Source organism: Pristiophorus japonicus, chromosome 1 (genome assembly GCF_044704955.1).
Source record: "Pristiophorus japonicus isolate sPriJap1 chromosome 1, sPriJap1.hap1, whole genome shotgun sequence".
Taxonomy (NCBI): domain Eukaryota; kingdom Metazoa; phylum Chordata; class Chondrichthyes; family Pristiophoridae; genus Pristiophorus; species Pristiophorus japonicus.
The window spans coordinates 150,823,883-150,837,441 of NC_091977.1; the positions used below are offsets into that span (position 1 = coordinate 150,823,883).

At 44.5% G+C, this 13,559-nt stretch overlaps 1 protein-coding gene across 1 annotated transcript in view; it reads left to right on the forward strand.

Annotated features, from left to right (window-relative positions):
- epb41l4a (erythrocyte membrane protein band 4.1 like 4A) overlaps nucleotides 1-13,559 on the forward strand; it is a 524,857-nt gene that overhangs the window by 433,255 nt on the left and 78,043 nt on the right. Inside the window, exons 19-20 of the mRNA XM_070864703.1 lie at nucleotides 6,301-6,420; nucleotides 9,052-9,099. Coding sequence (XP_070720804.1) covers nucleotides 6,301-6,420; nucleotides 9,052-9,099 — 168 coding nt within the window. The remainder of the gene's footprint in view (nucleotides 1-6,300; nucleotides 6,421-9,051; nucleotides 9,100-13,559) is intronic.

The window sequence follows — 13,559 nt, forward strand, 5'->3', positions numbered from 1 at the left end:
CACAAACAGACAATTCATATACATATGCATTGTGTTACATGCCCCCAACATTGCAGTACATCACATGAGCCCAACATTACATGAGCCCAACATTATATTACATGAGGCCAACATTACAGTTAGTTACATTACACGACATTACAGGACCGCAACACAGACTGGGGATTGTATTGAACTGACCATCCTGTGTGGGTGGGTCAGCTCCAACGCCGGTGGTGGCACGGTTGCTATCCCTGACCATCGACAGGACATGGATCTCAATCTCCGTCATGGGTTCTTATGTTGGGGGGTCCTCCTCCCGTACACCGCTGATCCGCTGCCAATGCAGATGGCTTCTTCTGCAGAAAGTAAAGTAAATGAAAGTAAAAATCTTCAATCCATTTAACATCGCAGACACACAGGTTCACATACACACACCACACACACACACACACATACACACACACATCAAAACACTGGGTTGATCCTCTTGTCATTGCCTGAAAGCACAAATACATCGCCGTAACCTCGGGATAATAACATCATCTGTGTGACACTGAATCGACATTTACATGGTACATGGCACATGGGGGGATACATAAATAAAATCACTACTTACTCTTGCTACCCTCAGCAGGTCGTTCCACTTCTTACGACACCTTTCCCCAGTGTGTACCATGGTACTTGTGGAGGAGACGGCCTCCCCGATCTCATCCCATATTCTGTTGTACTCCTTTGGGGGGGCTTTCCATGAACACCCTTCATTAACATAGACATAGAAACATAGAAAATAGGTGCAGGAGTAGGCCATTCGGCCCTTCGAGCCTGCACCGCTATTCAATATGATCATGGCTGATCATGCAACTTCAATACCCCACTCCCGCCTTCTCTCCATACCCCCTGATCCCCTTAGCCGTAAGGGCCACATCTAACTCCCTCTTGAATATATCCAACTCACTGGAATCAACAACTTTCTGTGGTAGAGGATTCCACAGGTTCACTACTCTCTGGGTGAAAACATTTCTCCTCACCTCGGTCCTAAATGGCTTACTTCTTATCCTTAGACTGTGACCCCTGATTCTGGACTTCCCCAACATCGGAAACATTCTTCCTGCATCTAACCTGTCCAATCCCGTCATAATTTTATATGTTTCTCAGATCCCCTCTCATTCTTCTAAATTCCAGTGAGTTTCAGCCTAGCCGATCCAGTCTTTCTTCATATGTCAGTCCTGCCATCCCGGGAATTAGTCTGGTGAACCTTCGCTGCACTCCCTCGATAGCAAGTCCTTCCTCAGGTTAGGAGACCAAAACTGCACACAGTACTCAAGGTGTGGTCTCACCAAGGCCCTGTACAACTGCAGTAAGACCTCCCTGCTCCAATACTCAAATCCTCTTGCTATGAAGACCAGCATGCCATTTGCTTTCTTTACTGTCTGCTGTACCTGCATGCCTACCTTCAGTGACTGATGTACCATGACACCCAGGTCTCATTGCATCTCTCCTTGTCACCATTCAGATAATAATCTGCCTTCCTATTTTTGTCACCGAAGTGAATAACCTCACATTTATCCACATTATACTGCATCTGCCATGCATTTGCCAATTCACCTAACCTGTCCAAGTCACCCTGCAGCCTCTTAGCATCCTCCTCACAGCTCACACTGCCACCCAGCTTAGTGTCAATTGCAAACTTGGAGATATTACATTCAATTCCTTCGTCTAAATCATTAATGTATCTTGTAAATAGCTGGGGTCCCAGCACTGAACCTTGCGGCACCCCACTAGTCACTGCACGCCAACCAGTTCTCTATCCATGTCAATACATTACCCCCAATACCATGTGCCTTAATTTTGCACACACATTTCTTGTGTGGGACCTTGTCAAAAGCCTTTTGAAAATCCAAATACACCACATCCACTGGTTCTCCCTTATCCACTCTACTAGTTACATCCTCAAAAAACTCTAGAAGATTTGTCAAGCATGATTTCCCTTTCATAAATCCATGCTGACTTGCACCGATCCTGTCACTGCTTTCCAAATGCGCTGCTATTACATCTTTAATAATTGATTCCAGCATTTTCCCCACCACCAATGTCGGGCTAAACGGTCTATAATTCCCTGTTTTCTCTCCCTCCTTTTTAAAAAAGTGATGTTACATTACCTACCTTCCAGTCCATAGGAACTGATCCAGAGTCGATAGACTGTTGGAAAATGATCACCAATGCATCCACTATTTCTAGGGCCATTTCCTTAAGTACTCTGGGATGCAGACTATTAGGCCCTGGGGATTTATCGGCCTTCAATCCCATCAATTTCCCTAACACAATTTCCCGCCTAATAAGGATATCCTTCAGTTCCTCCTTCTCACTAGACCTTGGTCCCCTAGTACTTCCGGAAGGTTATTTGTGTCTTCCTTCGTGAAGACAGAACCAAAGTATTTGTTCAATTGGTCTGCCATTTCTTTGTTCCCCATTATAAATTCACCTGAATCCGACTGCAAGGGATCTACGTTTGTCTTCACTAATCTTTTTCTCTTCACATATCTATAGAAGCTTTTGCAGTCAGTTTTTATGTTCCCGGCAAGCTTCTTCTCGTACTCTATTTCCCCCCTCTTAATTAAACCCTTTGTCCTCCTCTGCTGAATTCTAAATTTCTCCAAGTCCTCAGGTTTGTTGCTTTTTTTGGCCAATTTATATGCCTCTTCCTTGGATTTAACATCATCCTTAATTTCCCTTGTTAGCCACGGTTGAGCCACCTTCCCCGTTTTATTTTTATTCCAGACAGGGATGTACAATTGCTGAAGTTCATCCATGTGATCTTTAAATGTTTGCCATTGCCTATCCACCGTCAACCTTTTAAGTATAATTTGCCAGTCTATTCTAGCCAATTCACGCCTCAAACCGTCAAAGTTACCTTTCCTTAAGTTCAGGACCCTAATTTCTGAATTAACTGTGTCACTCTCCATCTTAATAAAGAATTCTACCATGTTATGGTCACTCTTCCCCAAGGGGCGCCTCGCACAACAAGATTGCTAATTAGTCCTTTCTCATTACACATCACCCAGTCCAGGATGGCCAGCTCTCTGGTTGGTTCCTTGACATATTGGTACAGAAATCCATCCCTAATACACTCCAGGAAATCCTTCTCCACCGCATTGCTACCAATTTGGTTAGTCCAATCAATATGTAGATTAAAGTCACCCATGATAACTGCTGTACCTTTATTGCATGCATGCCTAATTTCTTGTTTGATGCTGTCCCCAACCTTACTACTACTGTTTGGTGGTTTGTACACAACTCCCACTAGCGTTTTCTGCCCCTTGGTATTCCGTAGCTCCACTCATACCGATTCCACATCATCCAAGCTAATGTCCTTTCTTACTATTGCATTAATTTTCTCTTTAACCAGCAATGCCACCCCGCCTCCTTTTCCTTTCTGTCCATCCTTTCTAAATGTTGAATACCCCCTGGATGTTGAGTTACAAGTTATTTCTTTCTTTAAACTACCAGTAGTACACATGCTGGGTGGAAATGTGTGACATTTGTGACATTTAATTTGATTGTGACACTTCTGAGTTCAAATTATTAATTTACAGAGTAATACTTTATAGTGGAATAACCTATTTGCTTCATAAATTGATACAACAGCTATAAGTGTAAGTGTGAGTGAGAGACAAAACACAGCCCAAAATAAACAGGGCAGCATCTTCTTCAACTCATAAACAGTTAATTCACAGTACGACCTCATGGAGGATCCTTCAAATAATGAATTCTCCCAAAGCTCAGTAGACTGTTCTTTTTAATCAATGTAAATGAATATGTAGTTATTTAGAAAATCTTAAAGTTCAGTTCTTAAACATTTGTATTATTTAATTTGCATGCATATTTATATGATAGCATGCATGGGCCAGAGTTTGCTGAAAAAATAATATTGCACGACATTATTAATACACAAATCGGCCAGGGACTCGTAGCGAGGAAGCGATACCCCGCGAATTGCGAATTGCCACAAGTTGCTGGACGATTTGCGCTGCTCCGCTGTTAGCTTCGCGAAAACGGCATCACGCACTTAACCTCCCTGTGATTTTCATAAAGTTGCTGTATTTGTACATTAATTGCCCATTAAACTCATCTCACAAAGTCTAGTAATTAACAGTAAATACCCTTTTATTGAAGTGATAACTGTTAATGACTGCCAATCAACCTCTCTTGCCCAGAAAGTAAACAATTATAAATGTGGAGAACCATTTCTGTCAAATTTTAAATTAAAACATGTTTTTTCTTACTTTTCCTTTCTGTCAAATGTTTTCTCTCCAAATCCAATCTTTCTTTCCTCAACTTTATTTCTCTTTCTGTACCTGATTTGACATTGAATTCACCCACTATGGGACGAAATTTGCAGTCTGAGGCTTCCTTCGTATGAACGCCTCTGACCCGAAAAAAATCTACAAAACTAACTGTTGGTCCCAGAGGAATGTAGGATTCCTTCATTCTGAGGCCTTCATTCGCTGCACAGCGCACCTCTCTTCCAAAAATTATTTAAATGCATGTGACATTTTGTGTGGTGATTTGACTGAACAGTTTATTTATACTGCTTTGTCTTCTCTATGCCAGTTATCCATTCTCAGATTATATACTGTTTCAAAAATGTTTGCATCATGGCTTTCCATCTTCTTGTCTGCAGAGTTTAGAAAATTCTATCAGATATGGTGTTGTTTATTCTCTTGGTCCTTCTTTCATGAATACACCGATGTAAAAGGTGCCTTAGTTAATAGCAATTGAAATATATAAATTAATTTGCTTCACAAAAATGTTGCAATTGCAAACTTTTCTTCAGTGTGCATTCAGAATAATAATATATCGGATCGAAAGTCAGTGACAGAAAATTTTATTTGCATTGCTTCAATATCAATTACAAAGAATTACTAAAGATGAACCATTCATTTTGTATCATTAATGCTATTTTAATTTTTTTTTAAGTATTGTATTTTGACAGGGACATATCAAAACGGGATGGAATATGAAATATAGCTTGATGCCATAAAAGATTACAATACAGAATAATTGGCAAATTGGTCTTTTCAGATCAGCACCAGTAATATTTTACCCCTGTGTTAGATCCACACTGGAAAAGGCATAGCAGCAATACCATGAAGTGCACTTTTCTAACTCAAAACAATACTTTGCAATTGGCAATGCTTAGGGGATGAAATTATGAAACAATCTGAAAATTGCCCATGATTTTTATTAACGTTCCTATTCTGTGTGATATTACAAGATATCCAGCAGGTGGCCCACACTGCATGTTCGAACAAGGACTTGCAATTATTTGTGTAAAATGCATCAGAAAGTTCTTGATACAGCATTACTTATACCTTCAAATGTTTACTTACTTTAGTGAGGGTTGATTTTAGATTGATAATGCTGAATCTTGACCATGTTCAAACTTTAAAAAAAATCTAGCTTATAAAATGTACAGTTAGAACAAAAGGTTACAAATGCAAGCACAAAATCAGGCTTAATTTGCTGAACATTAAATCTCAGAATTTGGATTTTGCTAGTGAGACTGAGAAGACTCAAAAATCAGAAATGTACCAAAACATCAGTTACTTATAATCAGTGAGGGTATTGATGTACTTGGTTATAAAAGATCTGCAATAAGGCAAGGGAATCTATTTTAAATAAACTGATAGTTAAAGAGGAAATAATAGTAAAATGAAATACTATCATAATTTATGCAGTTATCCATAGAGATTACCAGACTTCATTTTTAAAAATTAACCATTTAGTAATATAATTATCTTACTTTTTGGCCTCCTCCATGAAGCAACGTTAACATCCATTTGAAGTGGTGATTGTGGGTGCAGTGGAATGAAGAAAAGCAGGGGGAATCCCTTTGTATTGAGTCCCATCAATCAGTGACAGTATTAACCGTAATGTGACCACCTTCCCCATTTCCTGGTTACACTAAAATTAAACTTAATTATTATAACACCTGTTATTACAGACAATTCAGACTTAGTTTCAGTGGATAACCTACTATCAATCATAAAGCTGCCCAGACCTGATGATATGATAAGAACAGATTAAATTAGCAGGCTGAGCTATACATTTTAGCAGATAGAGTATTGTGGGTTTAGAATTTGAATCCTTATATGAGTGGTCTTTCCTCTAAAGGGATGACTCTACAGTAGACTTGATGAATATGATTTTGTCTTTTGTGTTCACTGTCTGTAGAGATTTTCTTTTTGATTATTGCTCATTTCAAGCATTCTGATGCAGCCTTTCATCTGTCGTTTCATTTTTGTTTCTGTTGTTCAGGTCACGTCAAGATAATGAGATGGTGGACTCTGCTCCTCAATGGGAACAAGTGCTGAGGAGACAAAAAGATCGATCATTGGCTGACCTCAACAACAGACGTTCAAAGCATAGATCACGATCGTATGTGTTCAATCTCCCGTTAATTTCAAGAACAAACTGAATAACTCATTGTAGTAATAAATGATCTATAATTTATTAAGTACTGATTTGCCAAAAGTGCATCAAGCTTTCCCAGGTCAAATATGACATAGCCAAATGCAAAATAATGCTCACTTTATTCTGCCCCAACAGTGTGCCTTAGCCCCTATCCTCAACAGAGCACATCCTATTGCATCAACATGATTTTTTCTAATTGCTGCACCAGTCATTATTATCACTTCTCTGAGTGAGATTGCTGATTCAGTGCTAATGTGCACTACAAATTGATGCCCACTAGGAAGTAGATTGAGATCATCCAAATGTATGTAATTTAGAATTCTTGTGACAGCAGAAAAAAATAGACTTTCTGGAATTGATTTTCCAAGCCTGGGCCAGCAAATGAGATACCTTGCTTGCAGTTTAATCACTCATCCCCTGATAGTGTCCCCCCCCCCCACCATACACACACTCTCACACACATTGGGCCCAAGTTTCCACATGATTTGCGCCTGATTTTTAGGAGCAACTGGTGGAGAACGGACTATTTTAGAAATCGCAATTCTCCACATTTTTTTTTCTGCAGTTCTAGTCAGGTAGAACAGTTCTAGTTTAGAACAGAATTTTTTCTTCAAAAGGGGGCGTGTCCGGCCACTGACGCCTGATTTGAAAGTTTCCACAGTGAAAATGTACTCCAAACTAAAGTAGAATGGCGCCAGTGAAGATTTTTGTAGAACTGAAAAAACCTGTTCTACACATTAAAAAATCAGGCGCAGGTTACAAATTAGGCGTCCAGAACGAGGTGGGGGGGGAGGGGAAGGGAACTCATTAAATTCGACAATAAATCCTTATTTATACTTCTACAAATATTATACAAATAAATCCAACCTGAATAAACATTTATAAGCCAAGAAAAGATTAAATAAACCATCTTCCTACCTGTGTGAAAGTGCTTCAGCCAGGGAGAATTCTGCAGTTGTTCGTGCCGCTGAGCAAGAGAGGGAGGGAGAGAGGGAGGGAGAGAGAGAGGAGAGGGAGGGGAGAGAGAGAGAGAGGGGAGGGAGGGGAGAGAGAGAGAGAGGGGAGGGAGGGGAGAGAGAGAGAGAGGGGAGGGAGGGGAGAGAGAGAGAGAGGGGAGGGAGGGGAGAGAGAGAGAGAGGGGAGGGAGGAGAGAGGGGAGGGAGGGGTGAGAGAGAGAGAGAGGGGAGGGAGGGGTGAGAGAGAGAGAGAGGGGAGGGAGGGGTGAGAGAGAGGGGAGGGAGGGGAGAGAGAGGGGAGGGAGGGGAGAGAGAGGGGAGGGAGGGGAGAGAGAGAGAGAGAGGGGAGGGAGGGGAGAGAGGGAGGGAGGGGAGAGAGGGAGGGGAGAGAGAGAGAGAGAGGGGAGGGAGGAGAGAGAGAGAGAGGGGAGAGAGAGAGAGAGGGGAGGGAGGGAAGAGAGAGAGAGAGGGGAGGGAGGGGAGAGAGAGAGAGAGGGGAGGGAGGGGAGAGAGAGAGAGAGGAGGGAGGGGAGAGAGAGAGGGGAGGGAGGGGAGAGAGAGAGGGGAGGGAGGGGAGGGAGAGAAGGAGGGAGGGAGGGGAGAGGGGGGAGGGAAGAGAGAGGGGGGGTCGGGGAACAGGAGCGGGTGTCGGGTCGGGGGGGGGAGCGGGGGGCGGGGCGGGGAGCGGGTCGGGGGGGGGGGAAGCGGGTCTCGGGTCTCAGTCGGGGCGGGGGGAGCGCGGGTGTCGGGGCGGTGGGGGGGAGCGGGTGTCGGGGCGGGGGGGAGCGGGTCTTGGGGTGCGGGGGGGAGCGGGTGTCGGGTCGGGTCTGGTCGGCGTGGGGGGGGGGGGGGAGCGGGTGTCGGGCGGGGAGCAGGAGCTGGCCGTGGGAGGAGCCTCATTCACGCAGCCCCAGTGAGGCCATTGGGCCAGGGCTAGGGGCTGCGTGCTTCGGGCCCCTCCCACACAGTTCGGCGCCTGGAGCTACTGCACTTGCGTGCCGACTGTTGCGCGCATGTGCAGAGCTCCCGGCACTGTTTTCAGCGCAGGGACCTGACTCCGCCCCCTCCACAGCTCGTGCCGGCTGCGCCGAGTGCCACAGGACCTGTAAGTCGGTGGAGAATACCGAGGATTTTTTTAGGCGCGAAAAACGGGCGCCCAGCTCAGAGGGGCGCCCGTTTTTTTTCTTGTGGAAACTTGGACCCATGATCACTGAGTGCATAAGTAACTAACACACAGCAGTGAGGATGAAGCATCACAAATGGTGAGAGAAAGGAAGTAGAAGCTCTTTGTCAGTGTGGAAAAGGGCACCGTGGTCACATATGAACTGACAGAGAGGAGCTGCACCTGGAGGGTGCACTACATCTGAAATATTAAACGGGGTACTGAAATTTAAAGCCTATTTATTTTTTATAGCTATCCACTAACACAAGCATAGGTTTTTCCCACAGAAATGTAAAATATTTTACTTTAGTATGATTTATGTAGGACAATTAAACCCAAGTTTATTCAATATTATTTAACTATCTTTTTAGCAGCTGCTTTCATGTCTGTTCTCTTTTGGTGCTTATATTGTTGATTATATTAGTAGAGTATGTGTAGAGTAACACTCCAATTACTTAGTGAATATGTTTTCTGCAGGAGAAGTCCTGATGTACAAGCAAAGGAAGAACTGTGGAAGCACATTCAGTGAGTATGAAGTTATTTTGCATTTATTAATACATGGATGCTCTCCCACGCTGGGAGATTCCTCGTCTTCATCCGAGTGAACAGTAGCGGGTCTGTACACCAAGCACCGAATGTGAGGAGGTACATTGGCCTACCATGCAGTGGAATTGTCCCCATTTGGGGATCTATGTCTGGATCATGGTATGGACCCCAAAGATTAAATTTATTTTTTTAAGATTTATTTTTATAAAGAGTTGACAACATAGAACATCTTTCCAGGGGACTCCTGGACCCCACCATCTGGAGTCTTTTTCAGCCTTTCCATTCAGATGGGCACCCAAGATGTGGCATTTGACTGGATTATGTAAAAAGGGTGACCTCCCATGACTCAACAGACTTTGATACAGTCAGCACTGGAGATCATCGTGAGCAATTTCTGGCACTGACTGGAGGCGGGTCATATGCTCTGTCCTTATTTTTATAAATTCTTATGTCTATATTTGTAATGGAAACTGCCCATGTAAAATTGTCACACTGTAATTACACTCTGCCTCTAGTGGAGAGTGATGCAGTGTCACCACTGACAGGATAGTGTTATAACCATGTGACAGATTTACATCAGCAATTGTGGACAGAAGAATTTATAGTAGAAATGTAAAAGTAAGGGCAAACTGTATAATGAGGAATACATTATATCTGTGCGCCCTTATCCAAAGAGTCCCTGGGCTGAAATTGCCCCTCCTTAAGGCCTGTTACCACCGCAAATCAGCGGCCACGCTGCAGAGTGAAGTGACTGCTGACTTTTTGTGGAATGGCCGCTGATAGCCCAATTGCCCTTCCAAGGTTTCCCGGCGGTGCCCCGATTCACCTCCGCTGTGGCCGATCCGTCTTAAGTTGCCCTTTAGAATTTTGCTGTAATGTGTCATATATATTTTATCTAAGCAATGTTACAAATGATCATTTCTTTTGATTTTGTAACTCAACAGAGAGTGTGCTCACTCTACAAGGCCAGCATCCATTTTTCACGTGTTCTTGTGACTGTTTTGAGTTCATGGAAGCTCAAAAATATATAATGGGAGAGTCATTTATAAAGTATACTTTTTTTGAACCATGGGTTGTTGGAAATCATAGCAAGGAAATTTCTTGTAGGCTGCGGTGTTGTCCGAAGCGTGACAGAGCAGGACTTCCACCTGCCAGTCTGATCTAGCACTGACCCCACCCCAAATCTCATTCAGAAACTGATAATAGATCTAATGCTATCATTCTGGTAAGCAAAATAGGCTTGCATCATGCAACTGTACTTTATGTTAACGGCAAATAATGTAGAACAGGTGGGATTTCTGGTGGATGATGTCATTCTGCTAGTCCAGCCTTCTCTTTTGATGTGAGCGTAGGGGGGATTTTGGAAACTATTTAGAAAAAAAAAGGCAAAGAATTTGTGGAATTCCCTCCATCACCCTTCCAGAAAATGGTAACTTTATGTCACTATGGCCTGGAAATCCCGGCCTCCCGGGGTCCGTACGAGGTTTCTACTGACCCGGGAAGGCATCGGAAAAGCTGGTTTTCAGCACACAATGTGCATATTGGGAGCGAGGACATTTGCATGGGCAAGATTACGGTATTTATCCATATCTTGCCCATCAAATGTCCTTGAAATCATTGTGCCTGATACTTTTATAGGCGTAAGAGTTTAAAAGCATACAAAAATATAATTAAATTGAAAAAACACATTCTTTTTTTAAAACCCTGCCCACCACAATATATTTATTTTTAACCATAATTTAAAAAAAAAAATTTAAACTCGGAAAAAAAAAATTTCTTTCAGATATTTATTAACTGTAATTTTTTATTAATTTTAATTATGTGAGATATGTTTTTTATTTTTTATTACATGTGTTTAGTGTGGTTTTTTTCTCATTAATAGCAATGAGAACTCATAGATATGGGGTTCTCATTGCTATTACAGGTTCGACCGCCAAAATCCGGAGTTCCGGAATCCAGAATGTTCCAGAATCCTGACACCGGGCCAATCCGTGGCGGGGTCGTCCGGAAACCGGAAAATGTTCCGATATCCGGAAACCCCCCCCCCCCCCCCGCCTCGGCGAACCGACTTCACCCTGGCCCAACTTCGCCCGCCCCGAATTCGCAGGGCCTGACTTCGGCCCGGCCCCCCCTCCCTCCCCTTTGCTTCGGCTGCCCGACCCCATCTACCTCAGGCCAGACAATGAACATCTCCACTGCGGTGGGACCCCGCCCGAACATCTCCACTGCGGCGGGACCCCGCCCGAACATCTCCACTGCGGCGGGACCCCGCCCGAACATCTCCACTGCGGCGGGACCCCGCCTGAACATCTCCACTGCGGCGGGACCCCGCCCGAACATCTCCACTTCGGCGGGACCCCGCCCGAACATCTCCACTGCGGCGGGACCCCGCCTGAACATCTCCACTGCGGCGGGACCCCGCCCGAACATCTCCACTTCGGCGGGACCCCGCCCGAACATCTCCACTGCGGCGGGACCCCGCCCGAACATCTCCACTGCGGCGGGACCCCGCCCGAACATCTCCACTGCGGCGGGACCCCGCCCGAACATCTCCACTGCGGCGGGACCCCGCCCGAACATCTCCACGGCGGCGGGACCCCGCCCGAACATCTCCACTGCGGCGGGACCCCGCCCGAACATCTCCACGGCGGCGGGACCCCGCCCAAACATCTCCACTGCGGCGAGGCCCCACCCGTTGACCCGAACAGCTCATCGACGAGCAACCCCCCCTGTCCCACCCACCCCCCCCCGCCTTTCTGACATTCCGAAATCTGGAAATACCCGAACCTGGGCTCGGGTATTTCCGGATGACGTCAGAAAGACGTTCCAAAATCCGGCCTTGGTCCCAAGGATTCCGGATTCGGGATGCTGCTCCTGTAATGAGAAACCTGTGGAATACTGTACCTGATTGGTGGTGCATTCACATGTGACTGCACCTTCTGCGTGGGAACCAGGAGTTCGGGAGCGCGCTTTGCAGCGCGGGAAGAGAAAGTTTCCCCACCGGAATCACAGGCTTTACCTGGACCACCAGGTAAATTCGTAGAAATGTTTCAGGTCGGAGGCAATTGCGCACGGGAAGCCTACGACCTCAATTTCAGCCCCTTTATGTCACTAGAGGCCAGGAATTTCTAGCTCCTTATTTTCTGATTATACAAGAATATGCAGCATACTCATCAGAGGAAGAATTTGCTAATACATTTGGAGGAAGCGCTGCAGAGGACTGCCAGGTAGATCAGGTTTCCCATGAAATGCTCCCTCGTCCTGGACACTCGCTACTTTGCATCTGCAGCGGATGTTAATATACCTGACAGGCAGATGTGTTGGTGGAAGTTTCTAAGTCGGCAGCAAGGTAAATGCTGAGCTCTGGTATCTGCTGGAAGGTCATCTACATCTACCATGCAAAGAAGCCGTAATGATCAGCTGTGGCATGAAACTTGGCTGAATTTTCTTGTAGACATGCTGCAGTGCTGATCTTTGGGAAGGTGCTGTGGAGTGTCACTGAGGAAAAGCCTCATAAACATCATTTGCAGACATCTGCTTGCGCTTGGCATCCCTTTCCATTTATCTTGGCCTGCCACTCAGAATCCCTTGCCCCCTCAGCCACCATTGATGCATTTAAATCTCTCCAAAAACTATTTGCATTTTGTTCTCCTTCCCCATTCGATACTCCCCTGTAATTCTTCCCATTCCTTTAAATTTGACTTGCACACAATTTTCTCCTTCTACCAATGCCAATCTGAATTTACATCTGAAGTTACAAATAATTATGCAGAGAATTGAGTGCTATTGATGCTTGAAATTCAGGCAAGTCTTAAAACAAGTGAAAAATAATTATATTTACTTACGCCTGAAGATGAAAATTGGCCTTAAGTGTCAAGAGCAAGCAACTCAACAGACAGCCAAAAGACTGCTGTTTACAGCTTATATCTATCTGAATGATAGAATGTTACTATCATCTTCTCTTTGTGTTGAGGGAACTGTTTCAAAGGAAATCTGGCTTTTGAATTCCAGAAACAACTTGCATTGTTACAGTGCCTTTAACACACACCAGGCTTCACAGATAAGCATCTGGAAAATTGACACTAAGCCAGCGAAGGAGATTATAGGAAAGGTGACAAAAAGCTTGTGCAAAGAAACGGATTTTGAGGAGGCTTTTAAAGGAGAAGAAATGATGGCGGGGTTTAGGGAAGAAATTCTAGATAGTGGGATCTGCCACTAATGTGTCAAGGAAGAAGGGATGCAGAAGAGGCTGGAGTCAGAGCAACACAGTGTTTGAGGTGGATGGAGAAGAGATGAGCAAAGCCAGTGTGCGATTTAAAGACGAGGACAAGGATTTAAAATTTGAGGCATCGGGGGATGAGGAAGAATAAGGGTGACAGGTGAGCGGGACTTAGTGTGCAGCAGAGTTATGGACAAGTTAGAGTTTTGAAAAGTGGAGG